At 39.4% G+C, this 25,778-nt stretch overlaps 2 protein-coding genes across 4 annotated transcripts in view; both read right to left on the bottom strand.

Moving 5' to 3' along the window:
• adarb1b (adenosine deaminase RNA specific B1b) overlaps positions 1-21,396 on the bottom strand; it is a 163,478-nt gene extending 142,082 nt beyond the window's left edge. For all 3 annotated transcript variants that reach the window (XM_057853119.1, XM_057853117.1, XM_057853118.1), the window contains exon 1: positions 21,141-21,396. The gene's annotated coding sequence lies outside the window, so the exon portion shown is untranslated. The remainder of the gene's footprint in view (positions 1-21,140) is intronic.
• A 2,428-nt stretch (positions 21,397-23,824) lies between these two features.
• On the bottom strand, positions 23,825-24,760 carry LOC130927350 (olfactory receptor 49-like). Its single transcript, XM_057853121.1, has one exon. It carries the CDS (start codon positions 24,758-24,760, stop codon positions 23,825-23,827), a length of 936 nt encoding a protein of 311 aa, XP_057709104.1.
• Positions 24,761-25,778: the final 1,018 nt, after the last annotated feature.

Raw genomic sequence — 25,778 nt, forward strand, 5'->3', positions numbered from 1 at the left:
GCCACATATTGATAAAGAACCATTTTATACATCTATTCACACTTAGGCACACTTTTGGGCATTCAATAACCCAAACCAATTAAAATTGTATAATTATTATTGGTTTAGAAAAATAAAAGTATGTTGACAAATTTTTGATATGTTGATGCCTAGAGGTGGGAATCTTGGGGCACCTAACAATTCGATTGCGATTCAGAGGCTACGATTCGATTATAAATCGATTATCGATGCACCCCCCGAGCTTTTAGCTCCCTTTATTGTTTCGTACATTAATTACAAAAATCCTCTCAAGCTTAAATAAACACTATCAAGTTAAAAGTTAGGCGGCACGGTGGCTGAGTGGTTAGCACATCTGCCTCACAGTTCTGAGATCAAGGGTTCAATCCCGGGCTTCGGCCTTCCTGTGTGGAGTTTGCATGTTCTCCCCGTGCCTGCGTGGGTTTCCTCCGGGAACTCCGGTTTCCTCCCACATCCCAAAAACATGCATGGTAGGCTAATTGAACACTCTAAATTGTCCGTAGGTATGAGTGTGTGCGTGAATGGTTGTGTGTCTCCTTGTGCCCTGCGATTGGCTGGCAACCAGTTCAGGGTGTCCCCTGCCTACTGCCCGTTGTTAGCTGGGATAGGCTCCAGCACCTCCGCGACCCTCGTGAGGAATAAGCGGCATGGAAAATGAATGAATGAATGAAAGTTAAAAGTTCAAAACAGTAAATAAAATACTCAAGTCCCCATTCTGTATCAACAGCTTCAAAATACTTTCAATTAATTTAATGTTGTGAATCAACAGTTGAAGTTGTGAAAATTGCTCCTTTTATTCCATAATTTCCCTTCGGCAAGTGAAAGTTTTAAAACTGTTTCATCATTTAAAGATAGATTCAAGTCAAGATTTTGCCGATTTATGAGTATTTTAGATAAATAGTTAATTAGGTTCGCTCTTAAGGTTCGCTACAACAGCCTTTCAGAGAAGTCTACTGCTTTAAGATGACGGCTGTTTATTAACGCCGGCAAGTCTGTCATTTCTCATCTTGTTCTTTATACATGTGCTAACGCCGCCAAGTCCATCATTTCACATCTAGTTCTAGATACATGTGATATCTTCTGTAGCAATATGTGGAGGTAGTTTGTAGCAACGTGGGCGTTGTTTGAAGTGGCTGTCGGCCGCAGTCATGTATTAGTTTTTTTTTATCTAGCGGCATAAATTGTCGGTCCGTTCCTGTTGTGTGTTCTAGTTCCGCTTTAGTTGGCATATTTCAATAATTGGAATTTGGATGTTTATGGATCGTTCTCGAATCTTCCACGACCGAATCACAAATAATCAAAGAATCGGAAATTTCGCACGCCTCTATTGATGCCCATGTAAACGTATGTAGTATGGGACTAAAGAAAACCTTTTGGCATTTAGTAAAGTCAATTAGCAAAACGAAACAAATATGAGCTTCCATTTCTTCCTCTCTTGTATTGAATTACCAAGCTCTATTGTTCAGTGATGAAAAGAATGTCTAACTTGTCCTGCCAAGATCTTCTGTCATCTTTCTTTAGATTTGGATTGGCTACCTTAATTGAAAACCTTTGAATCTGAATGAAGCTGTCTTGGTTGGCTGAGGAAGGTCACAGGAAGGTCACATGGGATGGCTCAGTTTACATGTAATTGGTCAGTACATTTCATTACTACCGTAAAGCTGCGCCACTCACAAGAGAAGCTGCTACAAATCCTATACCTTCTTTTCGGGTTGTAATTTTCGTCAGGTCAAGGTTAGGAACACCTTCTGGGTTTGGACCAGTCAGTGACCTCTGCTTTAAGAAATGGACAGTATCTGGATGCCGCAAACAACGAATATCAAAAATTACTTGCATTCATTAGCAGACATGACAGTGTGAAATCAAGTGTTCAAATTCACATGGTCAACTAGAGAAGAAACCAAATAAAAATCCAACAGCACAAGGTCAACTAGAATAGACGCAGTCTGCAAAAGACGTGGGGGTGGGGAGGGCCAACTAGTTGAAGAGGGGGTATAAATCAACAAAAGTGTGCCGTCAGCATCCCTGCGGCCAGCAGGGAGCATTAAGTGAGTTGACGTGGGTCGCCGAGTTCCCCCTGCCTGCATCTCTAGTTCGCCCTCTCATCTCTTCCATTTCTCCTTTTGTCTTTCTCATCCATATGGCAGATTCCACCCCCACCCTCCACCCGCTGCCCTGCTGCACACTCCATTGAAATGGCCTCTCTCTCTCCCACACACACACAAACCCACGCTTGCTTGCACAAGCATCCCGCATGAGCCATGTCTTATTTACGGTTCGATTACAGCCAACCGCCCAACAGGATGGTCGTCCTCTTCTACCTTTCTCCTTGTGCCCTGATGTTGTTCAAATCATTTGAATGTGTGGGGGTAAGTAAGGTTGGGGGTGGGGTGATTAGTCCATAAAATGTGTGTTGTTTCAAGAAAGCTGCAGCTCGGCATCACAACAGTAGTAGGAGTAGAGAGCCAGATCTGCATAAATGACCCCCTGGCAAGCAACTATTTATTTTAAACACAGCTGCAATTTTCTAAGTTGACAAACACACAAACGCACCTCCTACAGCATGGATAGCTGCAGGAAGAAATCTCCATGCAGCGCATAAGTAAAGAGCTAAAGGCTCTCCGGCAAGAGTGCGCATGGCACACACGTCCATGCAACAAGGTCATAAAACGTGCGCCGATGAGTGAGCAGAACCCCCAGGAGGCATAACAGGGCACTATCCTTTCAAAAGAGGTGAGTAATGGGGGTGCTTTTTTCCCCCACCCCCAAAAACGCGCTATCACTGCCTGTCTGCTGCCGCATTTTACTGGAATCTGCAACACTGCTCAGATCCGCTCATAAAGCGCCACGATGCGGGAATCCTCGTAGAGGTGTGATCATCTCCTGCATAGTGACTGCGGCGTGGAAACAAGACTTCATTCGTCGTGCGTTTGATGAATAATAAAAGTTCTCTTTAAACTACTGGTACAAGGTGTTCCATCAAATCAGCCATTATTGCTGATGACTGGCCTTTATTTTTATTCATTCATTCATTTTCCATCCCGCTTTTCCTCACGAGGGTCGCGGCAGTGCTGGAGCCTATTTTTACTTATTTTTTATTACAGGTACACATTGTTCAAAGTTACGTTAGGTGGCTGTTGGAGCTCTGGGTGCTAATGTCTTTATATACTGTATAAAAGTAAAAAATAGTGGAGCCAAATATCCATTATTGGCTCGCAGCTGTATCAATTCAATTAATATTGTGTTTGCCAATTGAAGGACATATATTGTAAAATACTGTATAAAAACTAGGGATGTCCCGATCCGATCACAGGATCAGATGATTTCAGATAATCGGAATCGGGTGAAAAGGATCGGGTTTTTAATTTTAAAAATATATTTATGTTTTTCTGCTCCATGCTTCTACAGCCTCTTACGCTCCTTCCTGTAGCTTTTCTTAGTCAGCAATGCACTGGAGTTTGCTAGTTAAAGACGATCAAAGGTGCTACTCTTTCAATCATCGTTTCGGTTGTTACACACTTGTAGTGTGCTGTGGCAACTCATTGTGTGAGAGGCTGTTCTCAGCAGCATGAGCAGATTTGAGTGGACTTACTCAATAAAGCATTTAATAAAGACAAGCAATTTTCTAAGTTATTCTTGTTTAAAAATAATTCACATTATGAATGGGGCATGGTGGAAGAGTAACATGTTTAAACCGTTGATCAAAAAAAAAAAAAAAAAAAAATCAGGCGACTGACTCGGGTGCAAAAATATGGGATCAGGACATCCCTAATCAGAGGTACACAATAAGGGAAATTAGCCATTTTGATGTTTAATGGCCCCACTATATAAACGACTGGCCCGGGTCAATGTGCCAGTTATTGATCCCAATAGTCACGAAAAAGAAAAATTTGCTTGCATAACATCATTAACATTTTTTTAGGTAGATTTAAGGAAAAGTGCAGCAAAACGGTGCAAAAACATGAATGCAGTGCAAATACTCCTATACCAATTCCATAATTACATCCCTAAACATTCCATAATCACTCCAGTATAGCCAACATTTTTTTCTTGGGAGCTCCAGGGGGAGCCGAGCCCTAACCCTAAACCAAGGGCGAAGCTTTCGGTCTTCCCCTTACTGCCATCTGGAAGTCTCCCGGCTCAGTTGTCATGACAACCAATTTAGAAGTCAAAGAGATGGCAATTATGGCTAACGATTTTTAAGCTAGACGTTGTCGTTAAGACGATATTATTTTCTCCGTAGTCAAGCGGATGAATTATCACGTTATGTCTAACCTGTCTACATTTGTGGGCATTGATCTGCACACCTCACAGTGAACCTTGTTTATTGTCTCATCGTAGCCGAGCCAATTCCAGTCAAGCCACTGAGGCTGAAACTTTCCCTTTTGATATTGGATTTCGCTTCCCCCCTCAACTCCTCCGGTGGCTTTCTCTTTCTTGAGTGCACCATTGCTTGGCCGGGTGCTGGGGGTTTCAGAAACATGTTATCTTGTGATATAATGTTATGTTGGTACTGAGATACTGACAATCAATCAGCAGCAGTCATCAAGTTGCCCGCGTTTACACGGGAGCGAGCGAGCGAGGTGTATTTACGCCCTACAGAGAGCAACGGCTGGCTGCATCGACTGTAAGGTTGTCTTTGATCAGGATAGCGTAACTTCATCAAAACACGGAAACACTGGTAATTAATATGAATATATATATATTTTTTTTTAATCGACACATTATTTTTACTGGCCCCACCGGGCTAGTGGTTGGAGCATTTTGGTGGCCCTGACGTTTTTCAAAATACGTCTGGGCCAACGGGCTATCTGTATTGTTGACCCCTGCTAAGGCAAACTACCAACTATTCGAACAAATATAGACCTTTTGACAATTTGGGAACTTGATAAACTCACTTTGCAGACATTTGGCCTGGAACCAATTACTGATTGAATCTGCTCAGAGCGAGGATGGGTAGCCTTGGCTGGCTAAATCATTATTCTGACTTGTAAAGTAATACAAAAAAATATATAAGGACATTGATGACTTGACAGTTAAATAGAACTCAAGGGCTTATAAAAGTACAGCCCCCCCTCCCCAAATAATGATAACAGCAACTGTTACTTATTTTAAAGCATTTTTTGGTACATTTTCAAACAAATGAATCTGTAAACAGGCATGAAAATGGGTCAGGGGTTAAAAAGGTGGGAAGGGTGTGGAGGAAATATGTTCCAGTACACTGTATTGTACACCCCAACAAAATATTGAGCTCTGTCGACCCACACTGTGTTTCAGCAGGGCCATGCAGAGACCGGTGGAGGGGTGGGTGCTCGTAGATCAAAAGGGGCACATGAACAAGTATTTAATACACCTTAAAACAACATAACTTCAATTTTAACCAGCTTTAGATAATAATTGGCTGCGACTTTAACATACTTTAATTGGGAGGGGGCAACAGTGAATAGAAATCAAAACTGTCATTAACACTTTCTGGCTGTGACTCAGTCAGTCTGCCTCTTTTCTTCCTTCAACCTCTGCATCAAAACTTCCTTCCTCAACTTGTTCATCTGAGAACAAACCACATCAGATGGTCACTGAGCCACCAACAGCACAGTTTTCTTAAAACTATTATTTCATTATTATCCATACTTAACAACTCTAGCACCTAATGATTAATAAAGCAATGACATAAAAATCTTATAGAAAAATAACATTGTAATTGTGTTTATAATTGGATTTAATACCCGACTATCCTTGCAAACTTGTTCTTACCAGGTCTGCTATTCACCCAGCTGATGAGGTATCCACTGCCTTTAGCAGCCTCATCTAACTCCTTTTTTTATCCCTCAATCTCCCTTCCCTGCGACGCATGTCTATGTAATGAAATATAAATATTTAAAAAAATACAAACAGACTCCCCGGTGGCTTTTAGTTTTAAAGCTTTCTTAATTTCTTTCTCACTCAATAACGATGGAGTTAGATTTGTGTTTTTATTATTCGATCAAAAAACAAAGTTACTTCTATCAAAAACAAAGTTGCTTCAATCAAAATACAGTATATACTTTTAATCCCAAAAAGTAGCTTCAATAATTAAAAAAAAAAAAAAAGTTTTTGATTGCAATAATAAATTTGAGACAAAAAAAGCATTTGAAAACTATTTTTCTTGATTGAAACAAATTTTTCCATTTAAGTAATGTTTTGCGTTTGGGCCACATTTTGGCTAGGACATTTGTGTCTTTATTATTCAATCAAATAAGTTGCTTCAAACAAAAAAATATATATAAAAAGAAAAACTTTGCACATGTGCCAATCACCGTTTACCAAAGCCTGAGAGGGTTTGAGTAAACTCACTATGAAGCTTTTAATAAAGCCAAGCATTTTCTAACTACTTTATTCTTGTTTAAAAATAATTCGGTGGGGCAGTTACATGTTTAAAACTTATCATAATTCTTACATTTTGAAGTGCTTGAAAACCATTTATAAATGATACTTTGGTGAAAAAAGTGAAAAAACATGTCTTATATATATGTATCTTTTTTCCAATGTAAAATCTGAATAAATGCATTGAACACGCACAAAAAATGGGGATGGGGGGGTTGGGGCGCTACTTCGCGGTTTTCACTTATTGCGGCGGGTTCTGGAACCCATTAACCGCGAAAAACGAGGGATCCCTGTATTTCTGAAAAGCTTTAAGAAGCAGGACTCATTCCCACCACTCGTCGGGCCGCTGTTGTGCCGACACCGGCCGTCAGCTCAAATCCAAGCCGAAAATAACGCGTCTCCGGCGGACGACGGGAGCGATGTGAGGCGCCCCCTCCATCCGAGAGAATGCCGCTTAATTTGACTCAACAGTGTGTTTCTTCGTTTATATTACCGCTAAATACACAAGCTTGACGCCAATTTAACGGGAGCTATTTTTTTTCATGGGAGATTTGGCTAGCTCTGGCAGTGTTCAACCCAAGCTGCAACGAATGGCAGTAACTTTTTTATATCGCAAAACGTGAAAACGATTGAAACCATTACTCACCAAATTCAATCTGCTGGCAAATACAGGCAAGTGTGTATGCTGCGCTCTGGTCTGCCCCGATGTGGATAAGGCCTGCTTTTTGTTTTCGCAGCTTTGCAATGCAACCGAAGGCTCTCCGAGCACTCCATGTACACGCGTAAGGAGTGCGCGCGTTTGGAATAATGGAACGCAGCTTGGGCCGATGATTGGTTCTCGTCAGCGAAGCATCTAGAAGGATTTGCTGACTGTGTTCTTAAGTGCTCAGTTTACGTACTAAGTTAATCACATGATGATAATAATAATAATTAAATAAAACCTCCCGACCCGACCCCCCCCCCAAAAAGAATTTCTCCTCGGATCTACGCAATTCACGTAGGTCGCCCTTTTTGACTTCAAAACGGCGAATTTCGCCGAAAGGTGAGAGATTTTCATGCTTGTGTAAAAAAAAAAAAAAAAAATAGTCTGCTCAAGTTAGCCTTACTCTGTGTATACTGTATACAGGATAGTAGCAGTGATGTTGCGTCAAGTGTGAACCAAATGCCAATGAAATGCAATTACCTGAAGTGACAGCAGTGGAGATGCTAAAATAGTACAATCTCGAAAGACGATTTGCATAAAATTACGCTTGTAGTAAAGTCTGGACGTGAAGATTTCGAGGTGGAACAGCATTTTATACATTGGGAATACATCTGATCATTGACGAAACCCAATAATCGTTTTTCTAGTATAGCGATAATGGGTGCTGAATTTATGAACGACCAGATAATCTATCATTATGCGCCACCATTCAGGGTTCAGCTACCGGTATTGAACAATTTATGAATGTTATTTAATATTTTTTTCGGCATTCAGGGTTCTGTTACCGGTATTGAAGAATTTATAAATGTTTATTTACGATTTTTTTTTTTTTTTTGCAGGAAGTCGTGTAGGGATGGGTGATAAAGGGCAAATAAAAATATCTTGATTGTTGTTTTCTTTTTACTTTTCTAATCGTATGATAATGTAAAAAAAAATATTTAAATCACAACATGCTTCAGAAGACATTGATGGATGGACAAAGTTTTAAAACAACAGCATTTGTTTTTTTGCTTTATTTATTATGCTTTATTCATTCTATATATGTATAGTTTTCAATGTCTGTATTTAATTATGACGCCTAAGTATGTCTAGGCTGTATATAATCAAAGGAGACCATGCAAAATTTGCTCAATTACACCTGAGCAACCTTTTTTTTTTTTTTAAAGCACACATAAATCTAATTTAGATCATGTCAAATTGTAAGCTTGCCCCTGTGTATGCCCAGTGGCGATTCGTGTCATCTGTATGGAGGAAAATGCACAGCGTTCGGATATCGAGTGCGCTAACCGCTAAGCTAAACTGGCTGTAAGTTGAGATACACGGGCAGTCCAAGGTAATTGGGTCTTTCCTAAGATTTCAGGCAGACTGCCAATAAAGTGATAATGCAAAATACAAATTGTTAAAGCAACACTAACGATAATGTCCTAGGCGTTATATCATCCACCCTTGATGTCATGTAATCGCTGATCTTGCTCTTTAAAAATTTGAAACGTTGGGAAATAGATGATTGCCTTGTGTCCTCACAAACATGAATTTATAAAGTTTAATGTCGAGAGTCAAGGTTGGTCCATATTTCATAAGAGGCTTACAATAAGAATGAATACTGCTATTGAGGAGAAAGAGTTGGCTCCGACTGTAGTTAGAAAACTTGAATTGAAAAGACACACAAATGTTCAAAGAGCTGTTGAAAACTGAGCTATCGCTGAACACAGCATGCGCTCACCCAAAACGACCCAATATCAAGGCCACACTGGGAGTTTTACGCAGTAATTATACAGTCTCATTTTATCCTGAATATGTGAGGATTCAGTGCCATCTAAAATTTAAACTTTCTCTCTGAGTAAAGAACACGACCACCATATTAAAGCTCTTGCCAAATCACATTTAATAACAACTCAAGGGGCAAAAAGGAGAGCTTTTCGATGCATCCATTTTTTTTTTTTTAACCTTGTGAATATTACTTTTAACAACTTTCGACAAATGTTCTAGACAACATACAGACCAAACTCAATAAAGATAAATGTGGTATTTTTCAGTATTTGTAATGATAATCTTTTATTAATGTTTCACAAGTGATTAAATTTTCCAGGAAAAAAAATGTGTTTTTGTTGTTGTTTCACTACAAGCTACAGGGTGACCCAAAAAAAGTTTACACTCAGTTGACTGCTTGTTTAAAAGCCATTGAAACATATCTAAATAGGTTGTCATGCTTAAGTGATTCATTAAGGTCACTCAATGCAGCTGGTCATCTCTCGTCTCTACAATTCCTGTGCTTCTGCTGAAAATGAAGAAAACTTTAGCTGTACCTGAATTGCTGCGTGCCGGTCTGACACCTACTGAGATTGCAGCAAATCTGAGAATATCCAGATTTGCAGTCTACAAAGTTAAAAAGAAGCTGAAAGATACTGGAACAGCCTCACGAAAACCTGGGTCTGGAAAACCCGATCTGTGCGGACCAAAAAGTTGATTGACAAGGTGAAATGTGGCCACCCCAGAGTCCAGATCTCAATCCCCTGGATTATAGCATATGGGCAACTGTGGAGGACAGTGCCTGTAAGAAGCCACAAACTTCTGTGGCAGCCTTGGAGAGGTCCATTGTTAGATCTTGGGAAAAGATGACAGCATCCTACATAAAGAAGACCTGTCAAGCGTTCCGCAGGCGCCTGGAGGCTGTTGTGACACTTAAGGGAGGATACATTGAAAAATAGAGTGTACTGTACATATTCTTTACAATAATGTATAATTTGTGATTAAATTCTAATTCTAAGATGAATAAACATGGCATTTAAGTTGCATTATGGCAGTGTAAACTTTTTTTTGGGTCACCCTGTATACACATTTTGGTGTTCCATGATTGCACATTACTAGTCAGAAGAAAAAAATTAAGTAAAATTAAATGAAGGTTTCTAGTACCAATTGTTGAAGGATTAGACTCAAAGTTTTCAATCTACTAGTAACGGATATCCAATTATCTGGTATGGATTTAAAGTTCATGCATCCAAAAACCTCAGGTGAACTATTCAATGCAAAAGTAACTATTTAAAAATTCCAAACACAAAGCACATTTTGACATTAGCCGCTACAACAATTGTGCCCTTGTGGTATCCTGAACCACCGCGACGGCTTCTGTACGAGCGCTAACGCAAATTGCCCGAGGGTAGAACAAATCTGGACCTGTTTTATAGAAACATAGGGATTAAATTAAAATGTTCCCAGTGAGTGAGCACAGTACACAAATATGCCCCCATAGACCTGCTGCATCTGCCCCACGCTCTGTTCCCAAAGACCCTGAACAATGTGCCACAGCCACTCTCTCAAGTGCTGTAAATACCTGCGGGAATGCAAATGACACCTTCAGAAAGGAAAAAAAAACACTGTCATTAGACATGCTATACTTAAACTTTGCCTGAGACAATCTGATGGTACAGTAGTTTCTTCATCCAGCTCTTTACCTTTCACAACCAGACTGGCGCAAAGCTGAAACAAGTTTTAGCCAGATTCGATAGAGCCCTCTTCAAGAACTCCTGAGTAATTGCTTTTGTGAGATTGGGATAGATGTGAGGTCAGTATGACCTTGGTATTTGATCGCAACATTTCTAATCTAATTCTTCACTAACAGAAAGTAAAGAGGATGTTTATGCCGCATCTGAAGGGAAGGAACTCTTCAACGTCCTTGCTAAAAACTTGGTCAGAATATGGAAAAGAAAGAAATTCAAATATCAACTTAAAAGTAAAAACAGACACAGCCATTATAACAGAGATATGGAAAAAACATTACTGATATCAAATATAGGTTGTAAAGCAACTGAACCCTAAAATAACATTGGGGAGCTGCAGAGCTGAAAATGCTTTTCCATCATAGATATTTAGCTAGCAGGCATTGTGGTTAATTGATTTCTATTGCGTTATTTGAGAATGCTGAGGTTTGACCTCTTCGACCTTAGTCACTCCAGAGCAGACAAAACAAGCCATTGGCTAGATGTAAGCTATGTTAACCTTTTCAAACACGAGCATTGGCAGGAGATGCGGTACAAACACATTGGAATGGGCTCCCGGGCACCTGGGCACTGAAAACTGAAAAGGATACGCTTGAAAAATAAAAGGTGGACGAGCAAACGGAGGTACTTTATTCATTCATCTTCAGAAGAGACTCCTTCAGTTCAATGTATTATCCATTCACTCTCTTGGTATACCTTCAGCATAAGAGCCCGGCAAAGTGAGTTGAGCTTATTAAATGAGAGCAGTGTTTTCACAGCTCCTCCATGTGGCCTGCATTATTGATGGGCTTAGCCTAATCCACACTGACTACATGTGCAGCCACATCATGACAAATTCCATGTTATCAGGGTGATTTATACACATGAGCTGCTACAACGTAGAGACAGGGTGCTCACTTGCTTACAACGCTGCAATGAGGAAAGCACAATGCTTTTACTAAAAGACGTAGATATTGCAAAGGCATGATGTCTATGACTTTTGGGAGTTACACATTTCTCTAACTCAGGGTCTGAAAGGTGCATATACTGTACTCAATTATTGCTGAAAATCACCAGCAGCGAGACATTCCTTTGCCTCTTGTTAGAAAACCAGAGGGACCCCGACATCACAGACCTGAAATCCCCCTCGGCAACGACAAATGTATCTGGGTGGCCTGTCTGCAGACTTTCATCATGGCTCACTTTACATTAGCTCCGACCCACTCACAAGCGCTATACATAGGCTGATGTGGCAGGTGACGGTGGTTGGCATACACCATACGGCAGATGAAAGATATCATCTCCTCGCTGTTGCCCTACGACACATTTTATAAATGCAGGTTACTCTTTGAGTGACAGTCATATACACCATGTAGCCACAGGGAAGGCTGTGGTAGAGCTGGGGTACAGTTATGAGCCCATGATTGCATTTCTATATGTTTTGAGGGTAATAATCAGAATCAGTAGGCTGAAAAGTGAATGTCACGATCTGACACTATCAATACTAAAACTTCTGCACCAGCTTTTCTATCACAATTTAACACTATGCTTAACAACTAAAAATAATATTCACACCCACATCACTGATGCATTTTCACCCTTTCAAACTGGCAATTCAAAGAACATTGTGTAATCCTACAGAGCAATGAAGAGACATGCAACCATAGAAACTATGCCCGAGCTCTAACCCCCTATTTCTCCGATTTTTCAACTAGCTATTTTCAAAACTTGAAACAACCAACAGACTTCGCCGAAAACTTCCGTGGAGAATAAAAATATTTAATCCTCCTTTTAGAAAACTCATAAGGCTGAATTCCTGAAAAGGTGGTCAAACAACACGCCCCAAAATTCTCTGAAATGGCGGGTTAGTTACTATGCCTAACCAAAACGGCAAATTTCCTGTTTAATTTCGGGCATGGGTGCTTTAAAATGTATGTGTCCTGTTTTGATAGACATGGCCACAAAATCTTATATTAAATGTTTGCGGCAAGAAAAATATTTTCAAACCTTCCAGGGGATGCGACGTTGTAATTTGTACGTATGTGTACATTTTTACAATGCTACATTTTTGTGCGTTATCGCCAACAGAAAATGGTTTCAAATTAAAGGACAACAGCATAGAGTATGTTGATTATTATCAACTTATCTTCACCAGCTATTGGAAGGGTTTTCCAAGTCGATGATTCAAAATTATATTAATGTTGCAAAGAATGTCACCTGTCCTAAAACAGGTGACTGAAATTGTGCAAATAGAACATTATTCGTGGGAGTGGGAACCTCTTGGTACCTCACGATACGATTTCCGATACAACGCTCACGATAACGATGATCTGACGATATGGCGATACAACGATTATCAATACATTGGTCAGGAAATCATTCTAGAATATTCTAAAAACTAATAAACAGAAAAACAGGCTTCTGCTGTGAATTCGAATGTGTTCATCATTAGTTGATGTCCAATCCGTTTGAAGTGGGAGGGATGGCAGCGAATTAATGTTTCGCTGCCATCCCTCCCACTTCAAACGGATTGGACGTCTATGGCTGTCAGTGGAAGCCAATGCCAGGCAATAAGGTAATTTTGGGCTATTTAAGGTCATTTACCTGTTGATTTTCAATTACTTCCTGTTGATTTTGGGATATTTTACGGGTCATTTCCTGTTTATTTTGAGTTCCAGAACAGGAAGTGACCTGGGAATCACCCAACTGAATAGGCAGTGACACAAACTCAACAGGAAATGACCTGTAAATGCCCTGATAATCGGACAGAATGACTGTGAATGCTTTGGTTTCGAATGAACGAACGTTCCCAGTCTAAATGGATTCGGCGTCCTGCACAGTCAATGTAGCCTTCGGGTTAACTGAGACACTATTATGGTGGAAGACTTTGGTAGCAACTTGTTGGTTTCCTTTTTATTTTTTTAGACATTGACACCTTTTTAAAACGATATCTCGATTCTTGGCAGGAGCATATCGATAACCTTTTGTGATACAAAGTATCACGATATATCACCATTTGGATATTTTGTCACACCCCTAATTATTCGTAAGAAGAGTGTAGTGGGCAGTAAGATACAATAGGTCATCTACTTAAAAAGATGTTTTGTTTTTTTTTTCATGGGGGATTTTAAAGGCAATTGAAGTGTAAATTCCATGCGTTTTAGAAAGTTCCACAAAGATGACGACCACCGTCAAACCACTATTTGGGCATATTCTTTTATGGACTTTCTTACAGCCTCACCGCCATTGAGCGAACTTTCTTGTCTTGGATGCGACTGCAGTAAAATCGATCCACTTAGGAACATGTTAACTTCTGGTCAAGAGTTTTTGCTATAACCTTCTTAGTACAAGAACTATTCGATTAATCTGTGCAGTCCTACACTAGATTATACACTGCTAAAGGTTTGGCGTGCCTCTTATGCAAAGCAAGAGTGTGTGTACAACATTGACTCTGTCACATCTGCGCTGTGACGCTAACATCATCTGGCATGTGCATTCGCCCTTTCTTGTACTTTCACTGAGAACTCCAAATGACTTAAAATAGGTACAGACCGGCCCTTGGTTAGAACAGGGTGGTCTTGACGAGCACCCTCAAAACACTATGTACTTGGCTATTTGTATTTATAGGTTTCGCCCCCAAAGTAAGAGTGATGCATTATGCATAAAGCAGTGTGTCACAAGTAAGTATAGTGCATGAATAATGGCCACAACCTGCGGCTGACTCCTCACCATAATTTGGTGGCACGGGTGATGGAGCAGCATTGATGTGGCCACCCTAAGGGAAGTAAAGAAGTCACGCGAGCTGGGGTCACGCGGCGTTATTTGCACTAACCCCATGAACTCTTGCTTTTGTCCAAATTTAATTCCCCATGTCCAAATGAGTGTCATCAACACGAAGGGACCAATGTAGGCCAAAAAGAAAATTACTACTTGCTACTACTGAGGGCCATAGCCATTAAAGCCGTAGTAACCGGGATGGGTGGAGTGGACTGGTGCCGCCGTCAATAACAGCGAAGGAGTTAACCAACAGGAGGAACTAAGATTACTTTCGCTCAAGGTTCTTGCTTGCATGGCCTAGTTTGTTAGTCCGATGAAGCGTTTTCCGCAGTTTCAGCAGTAAATGGAAAGAGAAAGAGGTCTTATTCCCATGTGCAACGCAAATGCTGAGAGTGCATGAAACTGGAAGATGGAGTGGGCAAATTCCTTTGTGATTTTTTTTTTTTTTTACTTATTTAAACTTACTTTCATCACCATAGTTTCTTATGCGTGTTGCCTTTATTGTATGCTAGAAGGCAGCCACAAAATTGCCCTTAAAAAACTGATAGGAATAGTAATACAGTACATGGCGTTCTCTTCCCTTGCTAATATTTCCGTTCGTCAACACACGAGTCGTGTGCCCTGATGTGCACCGTGACTTGGCTGGACACACTTTTACAAGCAAATCAACATCATCCACTGCGCAGCACCATCTCCGGGCAAAGCAGCAGCTTCAACAGCAAGCTGCTTTGCGGTCATTTCCCCGCTCAACATTCAGACTGAGGAAATCCTACCTGAATATGACATTCCCTTCACTCTCAACAGTTGCAAACTGATCACATCCAGCTTGAATTGAAACGCGACCCAAGTATTTAAAATGAAACAATAAACAACTGACATAATTCCCCGAGGTTCTGTCTCATCTTCCATGTCTTCAAGGTTGGGGCCAAAGGGATAGACGAGAGATGCTGCTCAGTCCACGTGGGGCCGAGTATTCCTGTTGCCCGCAGTTATGTATTACAGTGAGATGACAAGAGACTTCCACTTATGGCCGACAACAATATCTTGGCCTCCTTACAGCCACTGCACGGGTTTATCAACATAGAGCCAAGAGACCGTTGAGGCCATGTGCAGTTCTCTTGACAGGGGAAGTAGTAAAATGCACACTGCATACTCACGCTTTTTATTTTTGTTTGTTAAAGCATGTCACATCTGCAAGTTAGCAACGCTCCTGCACCTTTTACAATAATAATAATAATATCCATTTGCAATATAATACATTAGTTAACGTTGTTTTTATCAAGCTCCCTTTTTACTGAATATACTCAAATAGGAACAAAAGGCAAATCATTCATGAATTGAATCAGAGACCGCCACCTAATAAAGAGCATGTTTTTTTTTCTATTAGAAAAATAACAACGTATAATAGCATACTTTATCAAAACATACACTAAAGCTACATATAAATATAAGCTGTGTTTGCCACATTTTTGCTACAATTCAACAGATATTGTGCTGCTCCTTCCAGTGTGTGCTTTTTTAGGCCACTTTGGGGCAGTATAGTACACACATATCGAGCTGGTCAATACTGCTCAGTAAATCACAGTAATTTTGGACTTTCTAGTTTCCACTGAGGAGAAAATGGCATATGCCTGCAAGTATTGTTGGTGTGTCTCCATGTGTTGCTCCAATGCTTTTTATTCAACTATCCATGGCTTTAAATGGTATTACTACATGGCACAGGGCTATTTAGTATTTTTCATGACACTAAACAGACTAATCTCAAGCAAAGTTATGGAGTCGGTTTTCATGAAAAACTTGTTCGTGCAGATTTATTTTTAGTTTTTAGCAAATCTCTCATTGCTATTCTTGAATGTGAGTTGAGTTTGCTGTCAACATCTAAAAATAATGTAAACTACATAAAAATTTTAAAACAAATAAATAAATACTAGTAAAAACAGCTGGCCTAAATGGCGAAAAATAAGATGTACCCAGAGTTGAAAGTAGGGGTAATGTGTAAGGGTGTAACAGTACATGTATTTGTATTGAACTGTTTCGGTACGTGGTGCTCGGTTCGGAACGGAGGCGTACCGAACGAGTTTCTGACGTAATGTAACCCTTACTTTTTGAGGCTGTGAGTCGATCGGGTTACAGTTTCTTTGATTATATTTACTCCATCTTCTCTGCTATAATGAGGACCAACACGGTAGGACAGTATAACCCAGAAACGTCAGCGGCGCGACAACGTGTACCGTTACACCCTTAGTAATGTGTCATGGATTTTGAGGTGGATGATTTCCATTCCCGTGATTAATTGTGAAATTTCCTTCAATCCTCTGGGAATCCTGAGAGAACCTCCAATTACAGATCATCTGATAATTATGTGATCAGATTAGGACAGTACTTCTCAAATAGTGGGACGCACTCAGAGCGATGCCGGGGGTGGTACATATGACCTTGGGGAACATACTTTTTTTGCCGTACTAGAATAAAGTGAAATATCCCATCCACTCAGGGGATGGCAGTGGCGTTCTCATTTTCAAAGTGTGCGCATTATTTTTGATCAAACGAGCACACAGCAAAGAGCACTGAAGATATTAAGAGCTAAGATGAGGAAATATGACAAAGCGTATGTAGTGTTTGGCTTTTAATACAGTGGGAGACAAGGAAAGACCAGTCTGTAACCTTGTCTAAAATGTTGGCAGCAGACAGCAGGACACCAAATCAATTAAGACGTCACTTAAAGACATTATACCCCAATCACATTGATAACACGCTTGATTTTTTTTTTTTTTTTCACCTAACGTGCCAAATATTGCCAACAATCGTCCTGCTTTGTCAGTGTTATATCACTAAAACGAGCACTGTTAGCATCATATACTGTACGGTGGCATACCAAGTTGCTCAGTGCAAAAATAACCCCACACCATAGCAAAGGAGCAAAAAAATGCAGCAAAAAATAAAAACTGTCCCGCTGTCCAATGACACTGTTATTTATGTTCTATGGTTTTTTCGGTCAAATTGTTTGATTAATCAATTAACTTGAGGAATTCGATTAGAAAAAAAGATCTGAATTAAATTGTGTTGCTTCAATTATTCATTTAAAGTGGCGTTGTAATGGTTGTTTCGAAACAGTTTGCATTTATTTTTATTGATATGGGTGGCTACACTGCCCTCTAGTTGCAACATTGAATATGACATTATTCATTTCACATGGCTGAATCCAGCTGCTCCCTGTTAAGACCAACATAAGATAAGTTTTTTGTTTAAGCAAATGTTTTTTTAATGCATTCGTAATTTAGTTTTTTGTGGGAACATGTGTTTAAACCATTTGTTAAGAGCAATGTTTAAAAAAAAAAAAAAAAAAAAGTTTAAACTTTTTCTATGTAAGTTAGCCAATTGTTCATTTGTTGTACTTAGATCCTCATTTTTTTATACTGTTTGAGGCTCGGCTGAGGTATTTTAATTTTTTATGTTCCTTATCCGATTACTCGATTATTCGAACTAACTACAGTACTTCATCGATTGATCGACTACTAAAATAATCGATAGCTGCAGCACTAGTTGCGAATCAATTTGAATTTATTACTTATTGATTTTAATTTTCAGTATCAAATAGTAAAAAATGTACATTGGGTGTATTTTTACAGTTTGGATGTGACTTTTTTTTTTTTTTTTTTTTTAACTCAGGCAAATTAATGTGATTTTAGTCATTTTTGTCACAAACAAAACAATAATAAATAGTTGATAAAGTTATTCTTTATTGTAAGTTGATCTATAAAGGACACAATGTTATGCAGAGGTGTACTTAAAATAATAACAATTTTATAGACAAATGATACCATTTACAGTGTCACCAGAGCGTTGGGAAGGGGTCACAAAACGTTTACATAACATAACAGAAAATGATTGAGAAGCACTGGATTAGGACAACTCTAATTTAACTTTCAATTGACCTAAAATTCACTATTTTTAGTAAGACAAAGCAAAATCACCTGCATTACAAGCACGGAAATCAAATTTACGTCTTCTTAACTGGGAAATGGATGCGCTCACCACTCAAGCACTGCTCTTCCTATTAATTGCAAGGAATATAAATACAGTTTAGGAAGTCAGGAATAGGCATGTGCCTGTATGATATTCTGACGGTATGATAACCTTAAGCCAAAATATCAGTTTCACTATATCACGGTATTGCAATTACAGCTCTAAAAATGTGTTACTTTGAGATATCTGGGTTTAGAAAAAGCTTTTTTTCCATTGAACAGGATTTTTCGAAACAAATTACCAAATTGGAAGTATAATTTTCAGTTAAAACAAAAAAATATATATATGTATTCTAAATGAAATTAAAATAAATGCAGTCCTTTAGGTAACTCTCGTAGATGGTGGAAAACATCCAAGAGAGTGTTTACTAACCTTTAATTTTGCATAAATGCGAAATCATATTGGAGGTATTGCCTCCTTGACAGCCACCCTCCACAAACACGTTTTACTCAGACACGGCGTCGAACTTTTCTGTAGCCCCCATACCAGCAATTTTGTTTTCTTCGATGGGGAAAAATGTTGAGGAGTTTCACCTCCTCCAGCCATCGTGTAGCACAGCTGAATCACTGACACTGAGCAACAACTGTGGGAGATTTCTCCATGCATTTTTGGGACATAAAAAACAGCTAACACTAGGCATGTGCGGGTGTGAGATTCTAATGGTATGATAACCTTAACCAAAAAAATCACAGTATCACGGTATTGCAATTACAGCTCCAAAAGTGTGTTGCTTTGAGATATCTGGGTTAAAAAAAAACTTTTCCATTGAACAGGATTTTTGTTTTTTTGTTTTTACATTATACACACACTCTTTCTCAACACAAACAGTTGCTGTAGAGATTTAAAAAAAACACGTTTTACAACCACTAGACACACTAAACACGCTGAAGTTAACTCTCGTAGCTGGTAGGAAACGTTCATGAAAGTGTTTAGTAACCATTGATTTCGTATAAATGCGAAAACATATTGGAGGTATTGCCTCCTCAGCAGCAACCGTCCGCAAACACGTTTTACATGTTGGTTGGCCCTCTTCCTCAAAGCCATGACTATCTGTAACTTTTCTGTAGCCAAAGTATTCCCATACCAGCGATTTCTTTTTCTTTGAAGGGGGAAAAAGTTCAGAAGTTACACCTCCTTCAGCCAACGTGTAGCACAGCTTACTCACTGACACTGAGCAACAACCAATGTAGGAGGGTTGAGCCTTGTAGCTGCAAGTGAAGGATTTCTCCCTGCATCTATGGTACATACAAAATAGCTAGAGATGCACGATAATATCGGTCACCGATAATTATCGGCCGATAATGGCAATTATGACGTCACACAGATAATCCAGATAAAACGAAATTCAACCGATAATGCAATCCGATAATTATATACTTGATTTAGCCTCCAAATGTGCGCAATCAACAGTTTTGTCCAATTCTGTTAGTTTTAAGGAGGTGTTTTTGCAGTGTAGTAATGTGATATATGTTAGGAATGGCTTACTTTTAAAGGCATTTTTGTGCAACTTGGGTGTTTACTCTCTAAGTAATTGTTGCCAAAAGCTTACCATTACTCAATGTCATTGCCATTGTTTAGATGTTGGAATTTACTACTTGTTCACATTTGATGTGGAAAAAAATAGCACTAAATTACATTTTTGCACAGTAACATTTGATCTTTGTATACTTTAAAATTTTACATACATATTTGAATAGAATTATCGGCGTGACATTATCGGTTATCGGGTGGAAGGGGCAGGAAATTATCGATTATCGATATCGGTTGCAAAAAAAATTATCGTGCATCACTAAAAATAGCTAATACCTTAGGTACGGTATGACGGAAATTTTTTGCGGTTTAAAACCGTGAGGTTTTCATACCACGGTGTACCTTGAAACCGGTTATCAGCACATGCCTAGCATATACCTTGGGAACGGTATGACGGATAATTTTTGTGGTTTTGAAACATTGACGTTTTAATACCACGGTAAAGCTTGAAACTGGTAATTGGCACATGTCTAGTCAGGGAACCCCCAACCCTACCAAAAAAAAAAGCCCAATCTATTTAATTATTCATTTGCTGCCCCCCTTCAAATAGATTGGACATCTACTACTAACGAGCTAAATTCATAGCAGAAGGAGGAAAAGAGCCGCGTAACTGGACGTCTATCATAGTCAATGGCACTGAATGAGTTAAAGATGAAGACCCTGGCACAAATCTCAATTTGAACACGAATCTTTTTTTTTTTACATTAAACGAATAACGTTTGCCAAGACAACAACTGAGTCTGAAAAACACGAGAACCCAACATAAAGGGGTGTTTAATCCTCATTGGGACTCCCAAATCTCTAGCCGCACCCGACCCCTACTCCACAATATTGTGGCCTGTCTGTCTCGAATACAACCCATTATTGCCAATGTATGGAAACGTCATCTGATGGCAGATTGCGGCTAACACCTGCATTAACACCCCCGGTGTTGCAGCAACAACTGCGTGAGAGGCTCCCTCGGTTCACCGAGCACGATGCGGTTTATCCCTGGTGGACCCTCACAAGGCAAGCGGCGTCAGGGTAAAGCCGAGGTGACATGACTGCCATAAAGCACAACTGTCTCACGTTTTTAACGCTCATAATCGGTCCACAGCCAGTTAAATATTTTTACACGAATATATATGTTCTTTTTAAAACGACAACAACCCGCGTAGCATCACATAAAGACATCACGAGAGGGCGTGAAAAATGAAACGCTAATAGCGAGTTACTATGTATCAAAAAAATTACACTGCCGTACTCACGTTTTGGAATCTTCACCGTGGCTCCCGTTCAAACAAAAAATTCGCTGATGTCTGTTCGCCTGCGTGTCGTTTGACGGCAGTGTGAAACACGATAGAGGCAAGAAAAAGAGCCGTTGAGTAGGGAAATGGTTGCTGTCGGGTGGTTATGGCATGTGCGATTGTGTTGGATAGACGAATGTATGCTCTGCGGTAGTGGCCAGCACACGACTGACTGGCTGGCTGGAGCTGAGACTGGATGAGCAACGGGCGGGAGGCCTTCTTCTCTGACGTTGTCAGCCCTAGATATCTTATATATGGCAGATGTATATTCAGCGTTGTGAGTCTACAGAGATTGGTTCCGTTACTAGTCGGCCATTTTACGTCGGGTCAGTTCGCGAAAAATAACTTGTTAAAGGAGGGTGTACTTTAAAATACCTAAAGATTTCTCGATTTTCAACCGATTTTCAAACGTCAGATATGCTGTAGTTTTACCATATACTTATGAATATTTACAGCATTAACCACGTTAATACAGTCTGTTAAAGCGTTTTAAATCTGTCAAGAATTCAGCAAATGAATATTACTTTAGTGGCGAAAATCTGTCACCTTACAATAACTGCAGGAGAGCCCACTAGAGATGTTTTCTGACGCAAGATGACCGTCAGTGACTTACACCGCCGACGCCGCCTTTAGACTAGCTTTAAATATATGATATCTATGGTGTCGGCCTATTCACCAGGCGCGATGGTACATTAGCGCCACCGTGTGACATGGAGAGCGTCGGACCCTTCAAAAATGAACATTGAATTTTGAAGGAGGACTAAATATTGAACTTGATAAACAAACAAACAAACAAAAAAACATCCTGTAACGACATTATTGAACAGGACTTTAGATAACTTCTTTTTGACCATCTTTGTCATTCATTGCACATTATGCTGTTCATGAAGACAGCTTCCCAAGAATACATATTTTGGCTTCTACTAAAATTCCCAAAAATATGAATATGCTAAATTGTTCTTTGATGTGAACGTCAGTTTAAATTAATGTATATGTGCCCTGCAATTGGCTAGTAATCAATTTGGGATGTGTTCCAGTAACTCATAGTGAGTGCAGAGGGCAAAAGCTAGAAAGATTTAATAAATTGACTTATTTCCTATTGTCCTATGGTGCTGGTATGATTAATTAAAGTGATATGAAATCTAGACGTGGATTAATTCTGCTTCAAGATATGCTCTTAATATCCATTCAAGAATTGATATTAGGTATTAGATCGACAATTTTGCCAGGCTCGAAATAAATTATTTCAAGTTCAGATGTCATGCCTTAAATGAATATTGGAGATTATCATATTGTTAACTTGCTTACTCATTAAAACACTGGTGTCCACTCAAATTAATGAAGGTAATGCCAATTTAAAAATGTAGTAATAAAAAAAAAAAAAAGGAAGAAAACATTCATTAAAGACTTTTATTTTTGAGAAATCATTCAAGATGAGTAATCAAATTCAAAATTATGGGAAAAGATTAATAGCATTAGAAGTAGAATCATAGTTCATTAAATCCATCATATAAAGATGTTCATAAGTCTTTCACATCAACATGTTTATTGTATATGTATTGTTACAAGGTTCGTGAAGAAGTATAATAATGGCAGCAGTGATACCTTACATAAGTGGTTCATGGTCAGTAGGTTGGCTGGTTCTCACATTTCCCTTCCCGGTTTTTAGCATGTCCCTGTGCTTTAATAGGTTTACTTCGGTTAATGAAAACATTGTTTTATTTGAAGACTAAATACAAAATCCATGGTTTAAAAAGAAAAAGAAAAAAACTTTTCCCCATATTAATGAGAAAACAAAATCTGTAAATGAATAAATGTGTCATTGTCATGTGTGGCTGACTGTAAAGTAAATACTTATTCATGTGTCCTCACAATGAAAATAAGATATTTCATCATTCAGAAACCATTTCTTGTTTCATGTAAATTTATTAATTACAGAACAAATAATAATTTACATGATATTAAAAAGAAAATTATATTCAGTTTTTGGAGTGACAAAAATACACAATGTGCAATGTGACATCACAGCATAAGCAAACTCAAAACCAAAAATTTACATATGCAATTTAATATATGAAAATATCGTGGGAAAACTCCATTTATTTTAGCAGTTCAGTTGAAATAATATTCACTTCACGCGTAGTGGCATGCAAATGCAATACATCACGCTTGTTGTTGACACTTACATGGATATATTCACACATTTTGTTTTTACATAAATAAAGGGGAAAAAATCTTTGTTTTGAAACGATTCATTTTGTATTCATTCATTTGAAAAAAAAAAGATTCACTTCACATATAGGCATACACTATTCATCACTCTTGTTGTTTTAGTTTTTTTCAGAAATCTTGTTAATATAGTTTACAGTCAACAAAACTTTCACCATCTAAGGAACATGAAATAACAACTCAAAGCAGGTGGGGGGGAAAAAAAACTGATAGCAATTGACCTTCCAAAAAGCACGGCAAATATATGAGTTTCATTGTGCACCTGAAATTAAATTTGTCTGCCCATTGTATAATATTTGCATCTTCAAATTTCAGTATAAGAACGAACCACTGTCCACATTCTAAAATGGTGTCTTGAACTGGCCTGCAAGTGAAATGAAAAATCACATTTGATGCAGTTACACACACCTTCTTGTCTAAAAGCTTTGTACCTTCTTTTTGCTAAGAAAATAACTCAATATGCTGTTCCGTATGTGTGTCAGCTGTACCCCGTAGATGAGTGGATTCAAAATCGGAGGAATGATTAGAAACTCGATAGTCATGAAGTTTTTTAAGTGAATCGACAAGTCGGCCGAACCAAATCTCATGTATAACAAGTCCAACAGCAAAGTAGTGGCATAAACAAGCAGGCAAATGAAATGCGGTGTGCAAGTTTGCCTGAACTTCTTCCACATCTGCGCGGACGCAAGGCACATTTTGATCAGATACACATAGGAATAACAAACAAGCAAAAAGTGCACAAAGTACAGGCCGATGTTGAACATTGCAATGATGTTGTTGACCTTGGGTGGAGAGCATAACAGATTGGCAACCATCAGGTTAACACAGTACAGTTTGTTGATGTGAAAGCCGCATAGCTTTTTCCCTAAGAGTGACGCGCTGTTCATAAACATGCAGAAGAGAGGCACCAACCAAGAGAAAAACACAAGGACGGATATTCTCTGCTTTGTCATTAAAGATTGATAAACCAGAGGTCGACACAAAGCCACATACCTGTCGTAAGCCATCAGCAGCAAGATGGAAAAATCACAGCAATTTGATGAGTGTATGACATAACCCTGCAGCATGCATCCGGCATAAGATATAACGTGAGACGACACAAGATCCACCAAGAATTTGGGGAAGAAGCCCACGGAGCCATAGAGGGCGTTAACACATAAATTACACAGGAAAATATACATGGGTTTATGGAGCTTTTTGTCATTAATGACCACAAAGATAATGGTAAAATTGTTGAGCAGGATTAGGAGGTAGCAGAGCAATATCAGCACAAAAATGATTATTCTGTGTACAAATGGAAAATTCAAACCAGAGAGGGTAAGCGTTGTGGTGACAGTAAGATTTTCCATCATAAATAACTTCAACACAAACATCAAATTAAGCAACAATGCAAATGTTCCAGGGAGGAGAGCTTCTGCCCCTCCGAACAACCGTGTGCGGCGGTAGCTAGTTAAAGCCTTATCCAACAAAACAGAGTGACCTTTGGGACTGACACAGACCAATCGCTGAGTGTTGACGCCCAAAAGACTCAGCAGATGTTGGCCTTTCGTCTTACTTCGGTTACTGCGCCGAAAGCCCGAGAGGGACAGCGCCCTGTCAATCAAATACAAATCTGTATGCGTAGTCTTGTAGCTTACCCTTTGGAATACTAAATGTGGAGTTTGACAGATGAAACTTAAACAGTTTTTTTCACCAACTTTAGGATGAAATGCACCAGTGGCAAAAAGGATGATTGCTTTCTTTGCCCCACAGTAGCCTTTTTTTTCTGTTCGGACATTAACTCATTTGCTCCCCAAAACATATAAATACGTTCTATTTTTAATTGTTTCAGTGTCCTGTTGAAATTGACCCCCCCCTCCCCCCCAGCCAACGGGAACAGCGACGGCCGAACAAAGTGCCGCTCTGCCGATGCTGCCCCCGCGCGCGCCAACCGGGAAGGCAGAACTTCGTGCGTTCTCTTCTTATTTTTAACCCTTTGTACTGACTCCATGTTTCAAAAGTTTGAAGAACACTCACCGAAAACAGGTTGACAATTTATTCGTCGACAATGGTAAAAAACAAGGCAAAAACAGACGACGGAGGGACAACTCTGGATCCAAAACAAGGCTACATGTTTCCCAGCAGCAAAAATCTGTGTTATCTCAGTGTCCAGTCTTTTTTAAAGTCCGTGGCCTAAGCGGGCCGTGCTGAAGGTGTGTCCGAAGGTGTGTCTGGGCGTTGCTTTTGGGTCTTCCCCTCTGTGGCTGGTTTTGGGCGGCTTAGGTTCGTGCGCGGATGGGACGCCCGCTATCAACTGGCTTGTACTTGTTTTAGAACAAAGCGCTTTGTCCTTGGAGTTTGCTGGGAGAGCAGATTGCAAGAGTTGGTGCG

Source organism: Corythoichthys intestinalis, chromosome 12 (assembly GCF_030265065.1).
Source record: "Corythoichthys intestinalis isolate RoL2023-P3 chromosome 12, ASM3026506v1, whole genome shotgun sequence".
Lineage (NCBI taxonomy): Eukaryota > Metazoa > Chordata > Actinopteri > Syngnathiformes > Syngnathidae > Corythoichthys > Corythoichthys intestinalis.

Bases quoted from the DNA above. Each gene is read 5' to 3' on its own strand.
- LOC130927350 (XM_057853121.1), bottom strand. From the start codon at position 24,760: ATGATGGAAAATCTTACTGTCACCACAACGCTTACCCTCTCTGGTTTG.